This window comes from Onychomys torridus, chromosome 10, assembly GCF_903995425.1.
Source record: "Onychomys torridus chromosome 10, mOncTor1.1, whole genome shotgun sequence".
NCBI classification, from domain to species: Eukaryota; Metazoa; Chordata; class Mammalia; order Rodentia; family Cricetidae; genus Onychomys; species Onychomys torridus.
Genome location: NC_050452.1, coordinates 29255270 through 29277329, shown reverse-complemented (window position 1 = coordinate 29277329; position 22060 = coordinate 29255270). Strand labels below are relative to the sequence as shown.

Here is a 22060-nt window from a genome sequence, read left to right as displayed (position 1 = left end):
CAGGCATGTATACAGTGCACGGACACACATTCAGGAAAAACACTCACATAAAAATGACAATAAAATAATTCTTAAAAGAAGATGAACTGAGTGCCGTCATTCTCTCTCTGCTTCCTGACTGTGGACTGCCTCAGCTCCCAGGGCCATGCCTTCCTGCCATGACGTACCGTACAGGAATAAACTGAGAGCCAGAGATCATCCCCCTTCCTTTTCTTAACTTGCTTCTTCTAGGTGTATTGTCACAGCTACCAGAAAACAATACAGTTAAGTTAAAAATCTAAATTTTGGAGGACACAGGCTTCAGAAGAAAGAAGATCCCCCGATGGATCCTAGAAGTGTTTAAAACCAGGAGTCAGGAGACACCACCCTAAAGAAAATTCCAGGCCAAGTACAATCATAGATGCATCCTACCAGTTTCCAGAGAGCAGATTATCTCGATCATGTCTAGAATCTCAAAGGATTTTGAAGAAAAAGGGAATGCTCTAGAACTTATTGTGTGGGTCTATAAAGCAGTCATTTAAAGGACATAAGAAGAATGATGAGTAGATTCCGCACAGAGACATAAATAGATCAAAACGGTAAAAGAGCAGAAGCAGGATGTGTCCTCCACATCCCAGTGGACTAGTCCCCTGTAGGACCAATCCAAGATGTGGTCAAGATGAGGGGGCCAGGGATGGCTCGGCAGCCCTGGACGGCTATGGAAGGGTGCAGGTCCACACACCTGGGGCCATTCTTCTTGGTTTACTGGCTCATTTTCTCCCCAGATCCAAATACACTCACCCATCTGTGAGGACGACCTGTGTCCTAACCTTCTCTTCCTGTGCCGACTCCAGTCACACAGGGCTAGGGCCCATCCTAATTGTCACCCAGGGAATCTAAATCAGCCCACCAGTTCCACTGGCTCTTAGTTGACTTAAAGGTCACTGGACCAGTAGACCAATGTCAGCAAGCAGCTGGCCTGGGCTTCTGTTGCCTGGGGAGAGCACACTCATCTAGTCTAACTACCCCATCCCGCTCTCTGGGTGCAGTTCTAAACTATCCAGGCCCCGAGTGGAGGGCCTGGTGGAGCCTGGTTCTTCTGACCAGGACAAATGCATTGGGAGAGGGTTCTGCTGGATCAGTCCCTCAAGAGTCTCATGTCATGAGAGTGGGATGTCACCCACAGAGAACCTCCTGGTACTTCAGGTAGCAGTAGAAGGGTTCCTGGGTGGGTAGTGAGCCCACAGGCTAGGCCCTTGAGGACTTCTGGGTGGGTTGGGGCAGAAACATCACCAAGAACTGAACAGACTCTAGGCAGAGCATGGAGAGACACTGCTGAAACAGGAAGAACAGACCAGTGTGCAAGGCTGCAGAGGGAGAGCAAGACGTGCCCAGGTCACCCAGGGAGGTCAGGCATGGGGAAACCTGGTCCCAGCCAGAGACACTGAACAAGATGCCATCTGCTGCCCCCACTCAGACCACAGGGTCAAGCACCATGTGCTTGGTCTCTGTGTCCCAGTCTGAGTGTGCTTGCTTCAGGCACTCATAGGGACTGCTGACCTCTGGCCCATCCTAACCTGTTTCCTTTACCTGCCCCGGCTTGCTTTACAGCACCTCTGTGCCCTTCCCCAGCTGGTAATGAAATTTCATGCCAAAGACTCTGAAGACCCTTGAGACATACCCAGCTCCTCCCACAGCCTACAGGCTCAGAGAGTCTGTCAATTGCTCTCCACCACACTGTCCACCATCTATGGTCCCATTTTATCCTTTCCAGAATAAGCTAGCTCCATGTCCTGCCTGGACAGAGGCAGTCCTGGCTCCTGTGTGTTTAGTACCAGCAGTAGCCAATTACTATAATCCAGATGTGGGCCCTGCTCCTGAGGTCTCCTCTAGCTGTTGGCAGGTTGCCATCTTTTTTGTTGACTGAGGATTGAACCCAGGGCCTTGCGCTTGCTAGGCAAGCGTTCTACCACTGAGCTAAATCCCCAACCCAGCAGGTTGCCATCTTGAATCTAGGTGCACATTCTTGTTCATGGCCTGGGGAACTGGACTTGGCTTCCATGTCCTGCCTTGGGATGCTTAGAGTGCCTGGACCCTGGCCTGGTATAGGGCCTAAAGGAGTCTGACTTTGCTGGCCCCCTGGGGCCATCTTTGTGAGGTAGAAGGCTCCTATCCACACTCAGGAGCTATGCTGGCTTCAGGCCCCACCCCTGAAGCCACATCCTCTACAGTGAAGACCCAAGTCATGGCTTGGGGAGGCTAGACACAAAGAGCTGCCCAGCTGGAGGCAGTGCCACTGTGAAGCCAGGTCCTTGGAAACATTTTTATTGTTGTAGTAGATAGGGAATCGTGGACAATCCCGCTGCCAGGGGTCTCAGGAGGCAGCTGCTGGTCGCCTGGGTGGTCGAATGCGATCATTGATCCAGTCCACATAATTGGACACACGAGTGTAGACTCCTGGCTTGTTGAGTCGCCCACAGCCGTCACCCCAGCTGATGATGCCATACAGGTAAGCCACACCGTTCTTCTCACAGGCCAAGGGCCCACCTGAGTCCCCCTGGAACAGAGACGTGGCTCAGCCACCCATGCACCAGGAGCCAGGAGCCTGACGCAGGAGCACCTGGGCTTCCAACTCTGCAAATGTCAGCAATAGTCCCCGTGCTCACTGAAGACAGGATTTTCAAGGCTGACTGCCTGGGGACAGGTGGCAGACATTTCTGAGAAATGTGGTCTCTCTTCCTGACCCCAGGCAGTCAGGAAGGCATCTCATTCTCAAACTATTGGAAAAGTATTCTCACCACCACAACCCACAGCTCTGGTTCTACCCCATGAGGAACACATGGACACTCTTGGTCCCAGCATGCCAGCACCACTGCCAGAAATGCCTCCTCATGGCCTAGCATCTCGTGGAACAAGTGCAACAGCCCCATCCCCCAGGAAGCCCTCCCTGATTACCCCCAGAATCAAGCCCCACCCACTCTGCCTCTTCGTACCTGTGGTACTTCAGAAGAGGGATTTGACCTCTCTGGGACTCAGTTTCCTCACTTATTTAAAGACATAAAGCAGCCCTTTCATGTGGAAGCAGGTTGTCATGTAATCATGACCATGGCCTGGTCTATGAAGCCCTCGACAAACATTAGCTATTGATTGATTGATTGGTTGATTGATTGATTGATTGACTGACTGACTGTTGAGTACACAAGAGAACTGTAGCCTTTGAGGCCTGATGTCACATGGATGGCGCTAACTGATGCCTGGACAGCAGGGCTTTATCTGGGCTCCATGTGATGCTGGGCCTGTCTTTGACTTACAGTTTCCCATCTGTTTAGATGGTTCTCCTCCTCCTGCAGGGATGTCCTTCAGGAAGTGTCAGGTAGTCCACAGTGGCACCCTCAGGCTTCCTGCTAACCCTCGAGCTCCCCAGGGGCCAGGAAATCCCAGGAATACCCCTGTCTGTGTGGTCCTGGTGGGGGTCTGGCAACAGCCTACCTGGCAGGCATCAGACTTGCAATCGAAGTAGCCAGCACAGAGCATGTTGGGGCTGATGTCGGCACCATACACCTCAGGGCTGCTACACTTGTGGTCCGCCACAAGGGGCACCAGTGCCTCGCGCAGGGAGCTGGAATAGTCACTCACATCTGTGGAGTACCACACTTGCAGGGCAGGCAGGCTCACACTGCCTTGCCCCACACCAGGGTGGCACCGGGGACCGCCCCCACTCACTCTCGTCCATGTGGCCCCAGCCTGCAATCTGACACTTGTGTCCGGTAGGGAAGGAGCTGCCCGCCTCAGGCAGGCAGATGGGCTGAACAAACTGGGAGCGGACGGCACAGCGGTCCCCCTTCTTCTTCAGCCGAATCAAGACTGGACAGGAGAGAGGCCAGAGGTCAGCCTGGACAGCGAAGCCATACCCGATAGAAATACATGGCAGGCAGTCCCGTGAAAGGGGCAGGGGGGAGGTGGCTGGTGGCCTAAGAGACCAAAGAAGGACACCAAGATTCCTCCAGCACCTCTGACCTCTGACTGTTTGCCCCTTGTGTTTGCCTGGCTCCTACCCTGTCTGGACTCTGGTTTGGGGTACACAATCCACACCCCCACCCTGCTGAGGCCCTGAGCTCACCAAGGTCATGGTCGCTGGGGTTGAACACCGAATACAGGGAGTAGGGCACATACTTCTCAATGCCAAATGTCTGTGTCACATCCGTTGTGCGGTTGAAGAAGTGCTGACCCAGCACCACTGTGATGCTGTCCCTGGGGGGACTGTACAGGAAGCCAGCAGGAGTGGGCCCCCAACCCTCTCCTCAGCACTATCAGGCCTCCCCAACCTTGGTTCTTTACTTGTTGGTCATGGCCAAGCAAGATAGTCACAGCCCTGGGAAAGGCCTGCACAGATGTTTTAAGCCCATGTGACAGTGGAGTCAAGACCAACCAGGATGGTGGGCCACACTGGCCCTGGCTCAGTAGCCCTGTCTTCAAGGACAACTTCATTCATAAGCCGGTGGGGTCCTCAGGTGAGGTCTGCTCTGAGTATAGGCCACATGGGTGGAGATTTGATCTAGTGGCCTTGCCCCAGCCTGGCCTCCTGGCCTGTAGGGTCCCCAGATGTAACTGCTTTACCCCCAGGAGCTAGGGGGAATTGCTGGTATTTTCTATTCAGGTCAGTCAGCCTTGGTGTCTCGGGGCTGCAACCTTGCCGAGTGGGGACATGAGTGGACCTTGCGTCCTCACTCTGGGAGCCCGTTCAGCGGACTGGGCCTTAGTTTCCCTGGCTGTGTGGTGGGGGTTCTACTACATGTCCTAACTGAGCCTAGCCTCAACACCTAGAAATAGGCATAGGGCGGTGTAGGGGATACTCCCCAACTCTGGCACCTTATCGATCTCCACCCCATCACTGTGCTCTTGGAGAGGCAGGGACTATACAGACACCAGGACTACATCACCACTCCTCCTGCACAGGTGTCCAAGGCAGCTGCAGGAGATGCCCCACCCTCACGCCCCATGACTACACCAGTGCCCCGCACAAGCATTGAGCCACAGTGGGACCAAAGGTGTGTTAGGGGAACAGAAGAATTGGTCAACAGAGTGGGGGATGGAAGTGTGCTGATGCTGGGTAGGAGCCCATGGGATAGATAGAGGGTAGGGACATGGCATGTGGGTGGCCCCTGAGGAGGGGCGGATGAAGGCAGAATGGAAGGGTAAGCATGTGGGAAGGGACAGAGGGCCTGCTGGGTAATGGGTGCCCTGGAGGGTGGGCCACTGTGCTCACCTGTTGGAGAAGCAGTGGGCGGCAGACACTACCCAGCAGGTGTGGACAAGGCTCCCAGCACAGAAGCTGTTCCCAATGTAGATGGCGGCCAGCCAGGGGTGTGAGCCAGGCAAAGATGATGAGCCACCGATGATGCGTGGTCTCAAGAAGGTCCTCTTCTTGTGCCTCTTGCCACAGGTCGGACGGGCAGTTGGGGCTGACTCAGCCAGGGCCACCAGGACCTCTTGGGGTTGGGACTGGACTCTGACCAGGGATTCTGGGAGTGGAGGTCATCAGTTCATACCCCTGGGTTTCCCTGGAGACAGGGAAGAGCCAGAGGGGGGTCCTACCTGGACCTATGGCCCAATTCCTCAGGCCTAGCCCTGCTCTGAGCAGTCACCCTGGGAGCCTCTGACCTCTGCTCTACAGAAGGGGAGAGTATAATGCAGGCTACAGGCTTTAGCAAGACCAGATCACCTGATAAAGAGTGAGCTTTGTCTCTCCTACAGTCTGGGACCCCACTACACACCCAAGATGGCCAGCTATTCCCAGCATGACAGCCTTGGGCACAGGCCTCTGAGAGCTGACCACCCCAGGGTCTAACTACAGGGTGCCACTGAGTCTCCTCTACTGACCTTCTGTCTGAAGGTCCTCAGGGAGCACCACCCCTACCCTGCCCCCAACCTCTCAGGGTGCCCGCACCACAGGCTGCCAGTTGGCAATACTCCCACGACAGCGCATTGTCCTTCACCACATAGCACCAAGGCCTCTCGTCTTTGTCTGGGTTCCTGGAGGCAGACAGGGGAATCACACCTTAACATCCAACGGGGAGGCGGGGGGCACCCACACCAATACCAGAGCTTGCTCTGCAGACCCTGGTGGGCACACTTGGCCCCACCCTCCCATGTTGGCGTTGTTGACCCCTGCTGAGTCTGGGGCGCCACTCTGTCCAACCCTTTGCCCACACAGAATGAGTCACAGTGGCCTTGAGATGCTGACCGACAGTAAGCATGAGGACCCAGGCCGAGCAGGGCAGCAGCACCCACTGAATCCACATCCAGCTCCTGGTAGAGCAGGTCAGAGTTCCAGGCCAGGCAGCTCAGGCCTGAGGCAGTAGTGCTGGCCACACCACGGTACTCTGTACCATTTCCCAGGATGCAGAGCTCGGCAGGAACTGTGGGCACAGTGGGTGCAGTGAGGCCAAGCCACAGCAAGGCCCCCTGACACCATTACCCCACAAGACTAGAGAGTGGCTCACCAATGTTGCAGAACCGCCCAGCATAGCCCAGTGGGCAGGCGCAGATGCTGGTCCCTGTGCCCACAATCAGGTGGCAGGTGCCTCCGTTCAGACATGGACTGCTCAGGCAAGCTAGGGGAGAGCTCAGAAACTGAACCTGGTCTCCGGAAACTCACAGGGGGACAGAGCTCGGGTCTTTCCCTGTGCCCTTATTGGTTAACTTTATGCTTGAGTGAGGAAGAGGCACCTGCCCCACATATCATGGTACCCTAGGCCTCCCTGAAGCTGGCCATGACATACCTGTGTGGTGGGTGCCTTCACACCGGGTCTGGCCCTCGATACAGCTGCACTGCTCCACCTGTGCCCTGCTCACACGGGCCCAGTGGTCGCCCACTTCAAAATACTCATAGCGCGTTTCATCAAAGCATTTCTCTGCAAATCACACAGTGCTCCCACAGCACCCACGAAGGTCCCCTCCCCCGGGCAGGCACCACCCACCCCAGCCTGGACCCCGCAGCTGCTCTCCCAGCCCCCCAGGATGGCTCCACTCCTGGGCCCCCCAAGGTCGCCTCACCTGTGCCACAGTCCTTGCCGGTGAAGGCCGGAGTGCATGCACAGTGGTAGGACACATGGTCATGGGTACTGGAACATGTGCCCCCATTGAGGCAGGGCCCAGAGGCACAAGGATCAAGGACAGCTGGGTACACGCAGGAGAGGACATTATGGGTGGTAGCAAGAGTCTTTGGGGTCCCTCCATACCCCCTGCCTGCCAAGGGCCTCTGGTGAACTCTCACACTGCCCTCTCTGGGTTGCTGAGTGAGCAAGTTCCCACCTCCCAGTGCCCCCGACCCAGCATCTGAGAAGGTATCTCATGGCTCTGCATTCCACACCCTACACATCTATACACATTCTGTCCGGCAACAGGGTCCCCTCCATGTACCCTGGGACAGCACGCCCACAGATTTCATGATTTGTTCTTTTGGACTCCTGGCGCTATCCCAGGGCCTGTCCAAGGACCATGTATGGCTACAGGGATAAACCTCACCACAAGAGGGCGCCCTGGTACCATCAATGGCCACCAAAGCCATCCAGGGTATAGAGAGGCCATGTCTTGTCTGGGTGAGGGCTGGCTCTAGATACCTCCGGTCTCAGAAGGCTCACACTCACATACCACCCCCACTCTGTGCAGAACACTGCCTCGGTCACCACTATCTTCACCCTTCCGTTTGAACCTTCTACCCTCAACCCAAGCACCCTGTCAAAGCTCTTCCTGGGGGCTCAGGCTGACCCCTCCACACACCAACCTGGGCCTTCCACAGGCAGGGTGGCCTCTGCACAGTAGCCCCAGGCTCGGTCCCGGTCATAGTTGTGTGTAGTAGCACACCTGAAGGTTCAGACAGGATGACATGGAGTCCCTGCCCAGAGCCCCACCCATCCCTGTCTAGGCACCCTGGAGCACCTGTTCACTAGATCCACCTGCTTGGTAGTGAGACCTACTAGCTGCAGAGCTCATCAAGGTCCACAGTGGGAACTTGGATGGGGTCCTCAGCCCCTCCCCACCCGGGGACTCACCACTTTCGGTAGGCACTTCCCTCTGAGGTACAGGAGTACAGCATTCGGCCCCCATAACGAAAAGGAAACCTGCATGGCTGCCCGGACTCGGTGAGCACTGGGGAGGGGAGGAAGAGGCAGGGAGCAGGGGTTCCCGCTGGGTACCTACCCCATGCCCCACTCCTCTTTAGCAGCTGCTCAGTTGCAGTGTCTGACCTACCTTGGTCCCCAGGGGGGCTGCTGGAAGGAGGGAGGAGCCTCCCACCTCGGGGTCCCTCAGTCTCTGTCTCTGGAGCACTTGCTACTGAGGTATTGACAGTCCCAGAGGTCACAGGGATCATGGGAGTCACAGGGGTGGCTGTGACATTAGGTCCTGGGGACTCTGTGTGGTTCTAGGAACCCAAAGGGCCATAATGGTTGTCAGCATAGGACAGTCCTTCACACTTGGACTCTACCAGTCAGACATATCACAGCTCTGAGCCTCCTTGGGACAGGTCCATGGGACAACGGATGTCTCCAAGACCTCCTCTGGCCTTTCTGTCCAAGTTTGAGTGGTTCGACCAGCTAGCCTAGAGTCACAGCCCCTCCCCGCCCCCCCAAGTCACCCTGGTCTTGAGATTCAACCCTGGAATCAGTTCTGGGGTGGACAGGAACAGCTGGAAGAACTCAGGTCTCCTACATCCCATCTCAAACACTGAGAAGCTCCAGGGACCCCACACTCACAGGGCCTGGGCTACACAGGGGGCAACAAGGGGGTCCCCAGAAGTCCAGGCCCCCAAGCTCTCCAGGTCAGCCTAGCCCAGTACTCCGTGCCAAGGACTATTTCACCTACTAGACCACCACACTAGGCCCTGAGCCCACTCCTCACCCCTACTCTGGGGCCATTTCTGGCCTCTTCCCAGGAACCCTGAGTGGACCTAGGGAGCCCTTGGCCACATTGTGAGGGAAAGGGTCATTGCTCACCCTGCCAGCCTGGGGCTGGGCCCCCCGAGGCACCACCAGCAGCAGCAGGAGCAGCAGGAAGGGACATGGCCTGGGTAAGGGACAGGGGCTAGGAACCCAGGCCCACTGCCCCATGGCTCCTCCTGAGCTGGCGTAAAGGGCAGCAGGAGCGGAGTAGCCAGGGAACGTGGCCAGGGCAGGTGGGGTCAAGGCTACAAGACAATGATTAACCCTGCCTCCCACATGCATCCTATCAGGATCGTCCTGACAAGGCCATGGCTCCACCCTGCTGCCCCAGCTCTGCCTGCCCTGCTGGGGTAGCTGTCGTGCCCTAGTGAAGGCTTGCATTGCTCCTGGCCCCAACACCATCTTCAAGTCTCAGCCTCTTCCATGAAGTCTTCCAGGGTGACTTGGGCAGGTCAGGGGCAGGCCTCCCCGGCACAGTTGCCTAGTCACACTGTTGGCCACTCCTGTTTGTGAACCTTTTACAGGACCTCCTACATGCAAGGCCCTAGGGGCTCCAATTCTTTCCAGTCTGCCACTGACCAAAGGTGGAGATGGTACTGTCCCCAATCCGCAGATGTCAATTCAGAGTAGAGGGTGCCTTCTCTGCCCAGGCCACATACCAGCTAAAAAGGGAGGGCTGATCCCTGGGCCAAGCGCTATTATGACCAGTGGCCTCAGAACAGTAACTCTCTTCGCTGCTCTGTTTGTCTACTTGTCCTAAACCTGGGGTACCCAGGACCCCAAGATACGTATCCTTACTAGACAGCCTGGGCATGCTGGGTAAGCTTTCCCAGCCCTGTGGGATAGTCTGCATGACTCAAGTTGGGAAGGCTATATCGAGCAGCCCTGAGCCTATAGCCCCGTGGCCCTAGCCAGGCCCTGGGGGCCCTGGGCAAGGCGAAGTGGAAATCTCACACCTGTGGTTCTAGCTGTGGTAGGGCTGTCTTGGGATTGCCTCTCCAATGCCAGAGCAGACACCAAGCAGTCCCCAAGCTTGTTAAAGTAGGTGCTAGAAGCACGGTGGGATGTGGTGGGTACTGAGGACATAGTGGTTCTGGTCACAGAGGTGTTGAGACATGGTGGTACTGGGGAAACAGTGGGTACTAGGGTGAATGATGAGTGTTGGGACATGGTGGGTACTGGGGACATGGTACTGCTGGGATGTGCATGATGGAGTACTTAGTATGCTCTCTGGGAAACCTTCCAGCCAGTCCAACTCCAATTCCAAGGAGGGTTTTGGGATACGCTGGAGTCTCTACTGGCATCCTGGGCCCATGGCAGTGTGTCTTTCAGGCTCAGCCCAACAGCACCCTATGGCCCTTCTCCTCCACCTCCTCACTGATGCCCTGCCATATCAGGGCTTCTCATTCTAGAATCAGAGTCGCTCCTGTCTCAAACTTGGACATACTTGGCTCTTGCTAGGCCTTGTCTACAGTCAGGTTTCAGCTCAGATGCCCCTCTCTGGAGACTCTCCCAGGTCACCTGAATGAGACTAGGGTAGGGGGGCATGGCCAGTGGCAAGAGGGCTCCAGTGTGCAGTGGAAACTGAAGCTCTCAACCAAGCCCTGGCCTCATCAACAACCAACCTCGGACGAGACAGAGGAGCACAGGTGTCCAAGAACCCCAGATCATCTGCAAGGGGCAATGTGAATGAACAATACTGGGGGTACAGTTGGCCTTGTTACCTCAGGGGTGGTCCTGGAGCCCACACATCTGAGGATGGGAGGGGATTCTGACCTTCAGCTCCCAGATGCCAAGCAACCTTCTCCTTGTAGCCACCCTTGACCTCATGGCCAGGCACCATTTCCTCCCTGGGATTCTTCCTTCCTGGGGCCATGTCCAGGAGTGAGGGCCCCCCCGGGGGTGGGTGGGTAGCATGTGATACCAGCACTTAGCACATTGCAATACATGGCACATCTTCAGAAACGTTTTATTGGGCAAAGTCTCAATGCCAAGGCAGGCTGCTGTGGGGGTGTCTAAATCCAGCCCCTGTGACGAGGCTGTCTCTTCAATTCCTGCTTTGGTTCCTGAGGATTGTGGCAGAGGGTGCTCCTCTCAGGCCCCTGAGGACCCATTATTGAGCCCTGCAGTCTCAGAGACATGGCCTTCCCCTCAAATGTCCATCTGAACACGCAAGACAGTACAGGATGGAGCAAGGACTTGCAAGACCAGGACAGCTTCAAACAAAGGTGGCATGGTGGGTGCTGGCCTTGGGCCTGGTGGGCTCACCTGGGATGGGGCTCAGGCCAGGATTATTTGACAGGAAGGGTCCATCAGCTTTCACCCTCCTGGGGCCCAGCCGCACCCCCAGGACGCTGCCTCCCCACCCAGAAGGCACACCCGTAACGAGGTCCACATCGATGATCCTGTTGACTGGGAGGCTTCCGCTGCCTCGGGCCCTGCCCCCTGTCACAGGGAGAAGAGAAGCTGTCACCTGCTTGGCTCAGCCCTGGGCTTCCAAAACCCACCCCATCGTCCCTGTAGACACCAAAATACCCCAAATCCACTCCAGACAAGATGATCTCTAGCCATAAGGCATAGACCTGGGCAGGAGAGCTGGGAAGGTGAGAGGGCACTCAATTGCCCACATCTCCAGGCCAGTCACCATGGCTACCAGGAGACTCCACAGATAATTCTCCCAACTGGCCACCTCACAGTGACTGGCTCTGATGGCAGGCAGTAAGTACCACACAGTCTCCGCTGGGAAGGTCATGAATCACAGGCAGTTCTGACATGAGTCAGGGACCCAGGGCTCTGGGGACTGGGGAGCCCTGGGCAGTCCTTGACCCTCGTCCTTCCTGTCACAGGACTATCCTACACCTGCACACCTGTACCCTGGCTTCATCTGTCAGACTGCTCGCAGGGTCTCACCCACTAGGGGGCATCTCTCTAGATGGAGGCCTTTGCAGCGTCCTCTGCCCACCCTCCTGACACACTCCTGATGCATGCTGTTCCCTCTGGTGGGCATCCTTCCCCAGCCCTGTTTGGCTAGCTCTCCTCATCTTCCAGGATGACAGCTAGCCTCCTTCCTAACAGGCTTCTAGTGGGGATACAGAACTGATTCCAGGCCAGGGCTGTAAGCAGGGAGGCAGGTTCATCCAGTGGGAGGCCATAGTGGCCAGGAGGGCTTAGGACAACCCAAAGAGGTAGATGCACCCCGGGGTCCAGCAGGTCTCCAAGAGAGCAGGGAGGGGAGCTGTCTCTGTGCTCCTTCTGAGACTCCCTTCCCAGGCTCTTCTTTGTCCCAACAGCAGCTCAGAAGCAAAGAGCCAGATCACCTGCTTAGGTCCCCAGTCACCTCGTCCTGATTGCTAGCCTTCACCTGGAGCCAATATCCACCCTCAGTTTCTCCTGGTACTGTCTGCATCCCTTCAAGCCTTGGAGATCCTAGGATCCTCCCCTAACAGGCCCCCCAGCCCAGCTCCTCTAACCCCCATCCTTCCTCTTCCTAATGTTAGGGTCCTCTTCACCCACACAAACTCCTCTGGGTCTGTAGTGCCCCTTGACTCCCATGTCACCAACACCTGTAGCCGCCTCCCTGTTACTGACCTGTTGCCTCAATTGTCACTGTCCTCCCTTGCTGCAGCCCTTCTGTGTTCTCCCGACCATTCCCCTCTTTGGTCTGAATGTCTACCCCATTGTTCCAGCTGCCCAAAACTGCCTTGGAAGATTCTAGATCTCAAGATGGGTTTAGAAATCCTCACTCCAGGACAGCCTTGACGTATCTGGGGGCTGTGCATGGGCCTTGCAAGAGACCTACCCACCTACTTTGGGTGAGGGTATCCCCACAGTCAAGTAACAGTCTGCAGGGATTTGGGAGTGGCTCCATTTAGGACAGGTCTCAGCTCCCTGCATTGCACTGTCCTGAGCTCCTAGCTAGAGGCAGTGCCACCAGGGTTAAGGCTCTGAGGGAGCCCCTGAGTACCCCACCTTCCCTCTAGACTGAGATCAGTGGAATGTGAAGCATGTTCTGCAGAGATGGATCCCCACTTCCCTCCACCTCTGGGAGTCCACAGGTAGAGTGGGGCCATCCCTGCCAAAGCCCACAGTGGGCAGACTGGGGTGACAGACCCATTCCAAGCCACAAGAGCCCAGAACATGGGATTGTATCTACCAGGCACCCCAAGACTGTTTACCCAACTACAACAGAGGGCTTGCCACTAAAGGTGAAGATTTGCTCCCTCCACAGACCAAGTCCCCTAACAGACATAGGGCTCAGGGGGTCTGTGATGGCCCAGCTTCTCTGTGGACTCCAAGTCCCCCTGACTCTTTATATCTCCCCTTACCTGTGGCCCAAGCTTCCAGAAGTGGCTTCCATGAGGCCTTGTGTGGCAAGTTCAGGCTTGTACACAGAGGTACAATGTCTCTCTCTGCTGAGGCTCCCCAGCTCATCCTTTGACAAGTCCAGGGGACACATGAAGGGCTCATCGGCCTCAGCTGGTATCAATAACGCCGCCCAGCACACAGTGTAAGACTGGAACTCTCTGCCAGTCTGCTCTATGGTCACTCAGCAAACATTCTGCCAGGGCCTGCTGGGATCGTCTGGCCCCTACTTATCCCACTTGTCATCAGACCTCCATGGCTCCCAATGGCATGGCAGCAAGATGGTTGTGTGTACAGAGGCAGGAATCAGCCATCAACCAGTGGATACCACTGGGGCATTTATGTAGAGTGCCACCGGGTCCTGAAAGAACCAGTAATCCCATACAGGTACAGGAGGCCTGTGTAGTCCCCTCCAGCCCTGCATGGACACTCAGGAAGAGGCTCCAACCTCTAGCAGCCCTGTGTACCCAGAAGGGAACAAGACAGATCGATCTTCTTGGGATCAAGGAAGTTCACCCCAAAAGAAGAGGCACCCTTACACTTCCTGTCTGCTCAGTCCTGCTCTGAAAATGTGCCAAGTGTCAGCCAGTGAGTCAGACAGCAACCATATGTCAGGACCAGCCTACCTCCGAGGCCCCATAGAGCTCCCTAGGCTGGGTGCAATGCATGGGACCCCACTGGTTTCCAGGAACCATTGGGCAGGGCCAGTCTGGGGCAGCAAAGCCCACACCACACCCCCTGGTGCCAGTTCCCTCGGGCTCTCGGTGAGTACTCGAGCACCCAGACCAAGGCCACATCAACACCTCACTTCCTGCCCCTTGGGCTACCCACTCTCTTCCTGGCACACTGGCCCTTGGCTAACTTGTCCTATCCAGTCCACTTAGCCCCACTGACAGGGTCTTTGCCAGAGCCCCAGAGCTTGGGAACTACCTAGGCTCCTCTCTGGGGGCCTGAAGCTTTCCTTTGCCTATTAGTCAGCACTGGTGGCATCTGTCACCCCCAGGCCTCTTCATTTACCTGTGGACATTCTCTGCCCCAGTTGCTGCTGCCTGCTCTGGACTGGGCATGCCTACTCCTAAAGCCCATACATAAGATTCCATGCCCCACAGCTAAGGAAGGTTGATGATTTACTCCCTAAGCTGCCCCCAAAGCAAGCCCTCTCTCAGGGTCCAGCCCTAGGTGTCTGTCTCCACAGGGCAGGAATGCTGCCCTGAGCTATGGCCCCATACATACTCTCAGGGCTGTGTGCACCATCTGGTCCTGCTGCCTCCTGCCAGGGCCCCCAGATGCTTCTAGAAACAACCAGGCCCAGGTGAACCACAGATACAGAACACCTGGAGAAGGCATCAAAGGTTCCCACAAGAGTCTGCCAATTCCTGGCTCTTCATGGAGAGAATCACTCAATGTTGCTACACCTGTTCACCGCCTGCCTTCACAAAGACCCTAGCTCAGGATCAGGGCTGTGACAAGCTGGGCTAGATTAAGTTCTGTATTCTACAAACACTTCCTGGGTCGTGGGCACATGCTCACCTGTAGCTGGGGTGGACAGTGGTACAAGGTACACTGGTGGACAGGGAATGGGGGAGTCTAGAGGATGGCACCTAGCAAGGTGCCTTTGAACTTGGTATTTCTTGGGAGCCTCCTAGGGTAGGGGCATCCAAGAAGTCAGCAGGATTAGGGAGAGGGCCTGTACTAGAGGGGGTGGGGGTAGGGTAGATCAGGATGGGGGTTAGAAGTGAGCAAGGCCAGAGGGTGAGGCCACTGTAACTCAGGCCTCAAGTGTGGGGGAGTACAACCCTGTTGGTCCAGGGTCTTAGGGACATCAACAGGAATCTAGATCCACTTGATACCAGACACTGGACAATGTCTGGTACCAGATGTGCTATGTGGGGTGGCCCCTGGAAGATGGTTTCCTTGGTAACTTGGCAAATTCGAGAGTGTCAGCCCCAGGGATGAGGAGTTCTGAGTTGTGTCTGGGCCTCATGAGGGCCGGGCTTCCAGCGTACAATTCCCTTGAGGACTGAGAGGTACTCTGGGGGCCCTGGGAAAAGAACTGGATGGCACTTGCCAAGGAGGAAATGCCTCCTACAGACAGTCTGGATGGAGCGTGAGTCAGGCCAGGCTGTGCACCCTCACTCCAAGCTCAGGAAGTGTGACACCATGCAGGTCTGGGGAGGCACCCAGGCTGGGGTGGGCAGATAAGCCTGACACAGACAGGATCTGACCACAGAGTAGCAGTCACGACATCTTTACCTCCAGGGTGAGGAACTGTCACAAAGACTTTGTCCCAAGTCTCAGCCACCTCTGGACAGGCAGGTAGGAGGGCGAGAGCTGTAGTGGGGAACTGAGCTGGCAGCCCCCAGACAGCCACTATGACATGGCAAGCCCCCTGGATGGCTCTGTGAAGGGCGCTTCCATAAGGGATCATGGCTCAGGCCTTTGGAAGAAGCCCTTTGGAGCTGGTATTTCTTGGGAGCCTCCTATGGGTCTGGAGTTGAGGTTGGGCAGGGAGCTCAGCCTAGCCAGGTATCCCCAGGAACTGGGCCATCCACTATGGGCTGGGAGGGGTTCACTGATCTGTCCTTAGCCAAGACCTGAGTCTGGCCTCCAAGTGGACAGAGGGTGAAGATGAGGCAGGGTAAAGGCAGGGACCTTAGGAGAGCAGGCAGGACAGTGGCACCACAGTTCAGCCACGGTGAAGAGAGGCAGCTGAAGGATCCAGTCTCGGGGAAGAGAACCAGAGCACCCCTGGGCTCCACACTACTGCTGGCTATGTGCACTCCGAGGGTGCTGAGATGGGTGTGGGGCTCTTGCCACGGTCACAGCAGGAGACTGCTCTGTGGTTCTCACCTCAGACCCCATCACCACAAGCTCACTTCTGCAATGCTTCTTTCTTCCTCGAAACAAAGGGTCCTCACAGCAGAACTCCACCCCCCCCCCCAAGACTCAGAGAAGTACGGGAAAGGACTCAGGCTGCCGACCCACACTGCCACCCCATCCAGTGGACCTCTTCAAGCCCCCAGCATGTTGGCAGGCCAGCAAATAGACAATACTAGAAGAATGGACAGGAATGACTGTCAGAACAACTCACATAACTGTGAGGGACAATTTCCAGACTTGCCTGCAGGAACTTCCTGCTTGGGAGGCCCTATCCAGGTCCCAACTACCTTGCAATGCCTTGTAAAACAAAAACCAGTGCAGCCCTCCAAGAGGGTTGAGAAGGAAGCTCTCCCAGGCTGGGGACACTCATCTGCTTCTCCCTATCATGAAGGAACTCGGGTATTTTGAAGTTTCCTTTATCAAAACACAAATATACATGAAATATTATATAGAGGCACTTACATGTACACATGTACATGTGTGCACATACACACACACCTATCAAAGTGTCTAGAGTGTTAGTGGCCACATTTCAATGCTTTTCTCACTGGATCGTAGGGCCAAGGTAGCCAACATATCCCTAAAAACTATCTCACAGAATTAGTTGAGTAGCTGGGTGGATATGGGGCCTTCAAATCCTGAAAACTAAGTGGCAGTCAGTTGGCCCACCCCTGCTCAGAGAGCCAGAAAAGACCCTAAACTTTGCACCTGAGGGTGCTCTTAAAGGGAGCCTTCTGCAGCATGTCAAGCAGTCTCATTCAGCAAGGCTCTCTCTCACACAGATAGGCCCTGTGATACTTGGTGCAGAGAAACAAACAGGGGTATTGGGAAAGCAAGCTGAACAGTGGAACACCCTCCTCCATATTGGGGCCTTCCAATGATACTGGGGACTGGCTGGTGGGGGCCACAACCAATGTCACACAGCCAAAGCCCCCTAGTTCTTCTCCAAATGTCATCTTTTCCAGGAAAAGCCCAAGGGCCCTGCTTCCCTATCTCCTTGGCCACCAGAGACTCACTTTCGACAAGTCTACTACTGCCCCTGCTCTTCCCCTAGTAGCACATCCAAGGCAGGCCAGCGAAGGTCACCTGGCCGGGTACCATACTGGGTGCCACTCTCCATGTGCCCTGTGGGTAAACTACATAGCCTACTCATACTCCAGGGATGACACCGATATCTGAGCTGTGAGTCAGTGTGAGCAGAAACAGGCTCCACAGCCACCCCAGAGAGGGGAACGGGGATTAAGGAACCATCCCAGGATCTCTGCTCTACTCACCTCTTCTGTGATGGAGGTGCCCAGGTGACGGCAGGAGGCAACTGTGGAGACCACAGGCCCGAGGTGGGGAAGATCCTGCCTTCTGGGCAGGGGACACTTCTATTGCCACTTTTAAAACTGCTCTCTTGATGTCCCTGTCACAAAGCTGTGTGTGGCAGGCATGTGAGAGGGCTTTGCAAAGTGAATGGTCTCTCTTGAAAGCCAGTGTATTTGGGGCTGGAGAGATGGCCTGCTGGTTAAGTAGCTGCTCTTGCAGAGGACCTGGGTTGGTTCCCAGCACCCACATGGCAGCTCACAGCCATCTGTAACTCCAGCTCCAGGGGATCTAACACCCTCTTATGGCCTCTGGGGGCACCAGACACTCATGTAGTAAACATACAAATATGCAGGCAAAACATTTATATACACACAAATTAAAAAAGAAACCATTTTTAAAAAGCTTGTTTAAGGTAAATAAATCTACATAGTTTCCCCGAAACAGTTAAGATGTAGAAAGAATCATCTGCTTTCACCCTGAAGAGAAAACCCACTCTCACATGAGGAAGAAAGGAGTTTTCAGCCAGTCCAGTGATGAGCTCTAGAGTTTATTACTCCCAGAAGAACAGTCAGAACACAGGCAGAACTGTAAACAGAGAGGAGCTACAAAGGAGCAGAAAGGAGGGTGTGGCATGACAGAGGTGCCCAAGCATGCACACAGCGTCACTTCATGGCACCCCGTGCCTCCTCATTGGGTGGAGCCCCACTGGGTGGGGCTGTGGAGTCCAGTCCACCGCATATGCCCTCCCAAGTGCCAAGATGTGTGAGTGTGTGGGGAACATGCATGGAGCCCAGAAAAGACCCGGCCCAGGAAGAAAGGCCTGGATGGGCCCCCACACTGCCTGCCGCAGATCACAGCCAGGCGTTAGACAGGAACAAGAGGAAACATGCACTGAAAGGCTCATCACTGTCATCGTGGGGAACCGAGCACAATGGCTGTTGGAGCCCCATCTCCACTGTGTGGAATCCGGAGTGTTTGGGGTGGGCCTAGAGTAGCGTCCCTACCCCTGGGTCACGCTGTTCCCCTGCACACACACTGGAAATGCCTGGACACACTGGGGGCCAGCCAGGGAGCAGCAGAGCAGCAGTGACTGCCTAGTCTGTGGAGGGCAGTCAGTAAGTCCTGGCTGGCCACCAAGGGGCTGGCTGACATTGAGAACCCTGGTCCCTGTCAGCATGGGGCCCTTGCTGATTGGCTCAAGGCAAATACTATGTTTTTCCATCTTGAGGCTAAAACCCTAAAATGGCAGCCAGGAGGTTTTAAAGGTAAGATCCACACTCAGACCTGAGGCTGCACAAGGTGTCACTGGACACGGGTTATCATTCCTATGGCACCTTCACAGGAACAGCTCAATATGGTGTATCTGCCTGAGCCTCCTCGGTGACCCTCCCAGGGAGACTGAGCCTTGGCTGCCGCCTGCTTTCCTTTCAGACAAGGCGAAAGAGGCCCCATAAATACGAGAGAAGGAGGCCATCCCTTAGCACGTTTCAATACACAGAAGTGGAGGAGGGGCTGCCTGCCTTAGTGGTCCCTTTATTAAACATGGAATGGAGCAGGCTGTGGGCAGTAAGCAGGACAGATCAAGGCTGGAGAGTCAGAACCTGGAGGTACCTGGTCTTGTAGGTCCTGGTGTGTCTTGGGGTGTGGGGGGTGGCGGTAGCAGCGTGCTGTTGGGGCTGCTGATGTCCCCCTCCCCCATCAGGGTCAGGTCAGCCACCTGCTCATCCTCCACAGTCTGGATGCCCCCAGCCTCCACTTCTGGCGATAGCCTCCTCCAGGCCTGTGTAGGACCCTCCTGCACAGTGGGGATGCAGGAGGGCTTTGTAGGCTTCTCTCCAGATTGGGTGGTCCCAGGAGGCCCAGGGGGGCAGTAGGCTGAACTGGGGCTGTGGGCGGAGCTGGGGCTGTGGGCGGAGCCGGGGCTGTGGGCGGAGCCGGGGCTGTAGGCTGAGCTGGGGCTCTGGGCTGAGGCAGGGCTGGTTGCTGGGCTGTCACTGTAGCTCTCCTCAGTCTGAGCCGCTCCCTCCTGGCCACGGGCTGAAACAGCTCTCTTGCTGAAGCCCTTGACTGGGGCTGGGCTGGACAGGGCGAGTTCCGAGGAACCAGAAGGTAAGCGAAGAAACTCAGGCAGTACCAGGTCTTCCTTTCTTAGCAGCCCACGCTGGTCATCGGCTCTGTTGCTCTGAGCTTTGGAAATGAGCTCAAAAAACTCTATTGGAAGAAAACCCACAGTGACCATAGTTGAGAGACTCGCAGATGCAGGCATGTCTCAGCTGACCACTCACTCTTACCAGGGCCTTCCGCTTCCTTGAGCTGCCACTGGCAGCAAACGGGTCAAATGAGGTCAGCCACACTACTTTTCTCAGAGTCAAGGCCAATGTCTGGCTGCCAGCCCCCCTGAAAATTACACTGTCAGGATTGGGCCTGAAAACACCCCCTCTACTCAGTAGGTGACAAGCTGGCAAGCACTCACTAGGGTGCTGCTGGTCCTCTGGCTAGGACTTATGGGCCCTTTATACCTGAGCACAGGTGAGGTATACACAATGGCCGGAGCAGGGCGTGACAGAGCCAGGGCCCAGCTGCACTGCAGACCAAGTCAGGAATGGATGGCTAGCCTGGGGAAGGCTGAGAGAAAGCCTTAGCTGGGTAGAATGGAGAGCCCTGAGATCCACCTGGCTCCCAAATTCACTGCCTCTGCACAGCAGGTGGTGCTCTGGGGCTGACCCACCTGAAGCCCTCAGCCCTTGGGCCAGAGCAGTGTCTTGCCATCAGGCCATGTTTAGTGTGACTCAAGTTCACCATTCACACCTCAGCGGTCTAAAATGTCTCTAGAATCCTAATGGCTGTCTGTAATCCATAAGGAGTACAACATCCTCACTGTCGTTGGTTCTCAGAGATGCACACACTCAAAGAGTGTATTTTACATTTGCTTAGTGGTCAGAATGCCCAAGGAAGACAGTTAATGGTTCTATTCTGAAAAGGTTCCAGAGTAAGGGACACATCCCACCCAATGGCCCCCAAGTCCCAGGGGCACCCTACAGAAATCCTGGGTCAGGGCAAACAAGCCTTTCTCCAGCCTCCATGGTCAACATAACTCAGCAACCCATAACCCTCTCAGGCCTAGGACTTTGCCCTCCGCCCTCACATCTGGCTCCTGCCCCCACCCAAGCTGGGCCCCAGCTCATGTCAGGGTTTGGGTGGTGGGGGAGGGGGGCTGGTTGAAAGCATAACCAGGGCGGTTGGCCTCTGGCTTCCCCTCACAACAGGGGCTTTAGTGAAGTTACCCCAGTAGCCTCTGCAACGAGGACCAGGCCACAGACAGGGCAGAGCAGGTTTAAGGACCATACTGTGCATTTACTGGAAAACACGGAAGTTTTAAAAAGTACACATACCCTCTGCTTCGTCCAAATTAATTTTCTGATATTTTTTTTTCCCAATCTTTGCAATAGATTCTTCTCTCTTTGAAAGCCGGGGATCCCTAGCACTTTTTCCATTTTCTCCTCTTATTTTAATAGAGTTAGACTTGCCTAGTGTTCTCTCCTCTCCCTGCATCAGAAGGAAAGTCAAGTTCTACTGCATGTCAGCACACGGTAACATATCACTCAACAGTACAGGAAAGGCCCTGGGGGCCCAGGCATCGACAGCGAGTCTAGACACACTTCGCAAACCAATCCCAATAATGGATAATACAGCAGCATTGATGGCCCACCTACCCACCCAGGACAAAAGAAAACCAAAGGCTGGCAGCTCCTAGCAAGGTGGAGGAGACTGAACCCCAAAGGGACATGAGGAGAAACGCCCACAGGGGCAGGTGCACAACCTGAGCAGAGCCTCAGTCAGCCAAATGGGCGACAACATCAGGCACAAGTAGTCCCAAGAGGCCAGGGGAGAGGGGCAGGGGCAGTGCGGGGCGGGCGTAAGGGAATTACCATAGCCGAGTGGTTTCTGGGGCTGGAGTTCACAGCTGAGCTTTGTTTGACTGGAGCACCTTTCTGTTTGTCTGCGGACACTAAACACATGAGACAAGCTTATGACCAGAGCTCCCAGTGCCCTCTGAACAATAAACACAATTTGCCGTGTTCTGTGAGAACAAAGGCCCTCTCCATCCCTTATCTAACATGCACACTCAGACCAGCCTAAGCTTCCCTCTGCCCACCTGAGAAAGCTGGGGGAAGGCAGCAGGGCATGAAGGAAGGTCTATACACTTCCTGGAACACTGAGATTGAAAAACTCATGCCATATATCATTACACATGGTCCTTTAGAATCTGACACTAAGCCCTGCCTTTTCCCCCTGTCAGGGTGTACATGGCTTTGGTTGCACTGAGTCTGAGGACTGCTGTCTGGCTAACCAGAATCCTACTCCACAGCCCCTGTAATCCTGCAGCTCCCCTGAGAGCTGCACTTGCACACAGACTCGACTCGCCAGCCTTGGAGGAGGCTGCTGAGAACCCACCAGGCAAACCTAGTTGCCTGCCCCATGGAAGCTGCCCAGAGTTCATCCACTACCAGGGCCAGGATGCGGCATTTTCTAGAGTGGAGGATGACCAAGGAAGGGGAAATTTTGTAAGGAGGCAGAAACAGATA

The 22060-nt window shown here is 55.5% G+C and overlaps 2 protein-coding genes across 7 annotated transcripts in view; both read right to left on the bottom strand.

Annotated features, from left to right (window-relative positions):
• Window positions 1-2241: 2241 nt before the first annotated feature.
• On the bottom strand, window positions 2242-9171 carry Hgfac (HGF activator). 2 transcript variants are annotated; one of them, XM_036201676.1, is made up of 14 exons: window positions 8976-9171; window positions 8233-8404; window positions 8034-8130; window positions 7766-7845; window positions 7036-7158; window positions 6762-6893; window positions 6483-6593; window positions 6224-6398; window positions 5927-6012; window positions 5246-5501; window positions 4100-4239; window positions 3703-3843; window positions 3469-3617; window positions 2242-2536 (listed from the first exon to the last, which is right to left on the bottom strand). In XM_036201676.1, exons 1-14 carry the CDS (start codon window positions 9087-9089, stop codon window positions 2354-2356), a joined length of 1959 nt encoding a protein of 652 aa, XP_036057569.1. In that variant the 5' UTR covers window positions 9090-9171; the 3' UTR covers window positions 2242-2353. The 2 variants fall into 2 exon arrangements, with proteins under 2 accessions (XP_036057569.1, XP_036057568.1); XM_036201675.1 differs by having other exon boundaries at window positions 2354-2536; window positions 5891-6012; window positions 8976-9089.
• Window positions 9172-10922: 1751 nt separating this feature from the next.
• Rgs12 (regulator of G protein signaling 12) overlaps window positions 10923-22060 on the bottom strand; it is a 96032-nt gene continuing 84894 nt past the window's right edge. For 3 of the 5 annotated variants that reach the window (XM_036201022.1, XM_036201023.1, XM_036201025.1), the window contains 3 exons: window positions 21404-21483; window positions 20867-21020; window positions 18001-19685 (listed from right to left, as the gene is read on the bottom strand). In XM_036201022.1, coding sequence (XP_036056915.1) covers window positions 19069-19685; window positions 20867-21020; window positions 21404-21483 — 851 coding nt within the window. In that variant the 3' untranslated portion in view covers window positions 18001-19068. Of the gene's footprint in view, window positions 11367-18000; window positions 19686-20866; window positions 21021-21403; window positions 21484-22060 lie in introns of those variants that run through there. The other 2 variants (XM_036201026.1, XM_036201024.1) reach the window with 2 other exon arrangements.

Excerpts from the sequence above, each read along its gene's own strand:
- Hgfac (XM_036201675.1), bottom strand. The coding sequence starts at position 9,089 with ATGGGGCAGTGGGCCTGGGTTCCTAGCCCCTGTCCCTTACCCAGGCCA. Across the intron at positions 6,894-7,035 it reads CGGCAAGGACTGTGGCACAG|AGAAATGCTTTGATGAAACG; the intron begins GTGAGGCGACCT and ends TGTGATTTGCAG. Across the intron at positions 5,502-5,890 it reads AGGTTGGGGGCAGGGTAGGG|AATCCCTGGTCAGAGTCCAG; the intron begins GTGGTGCTCCCT and ends CTCCACTCCCAG.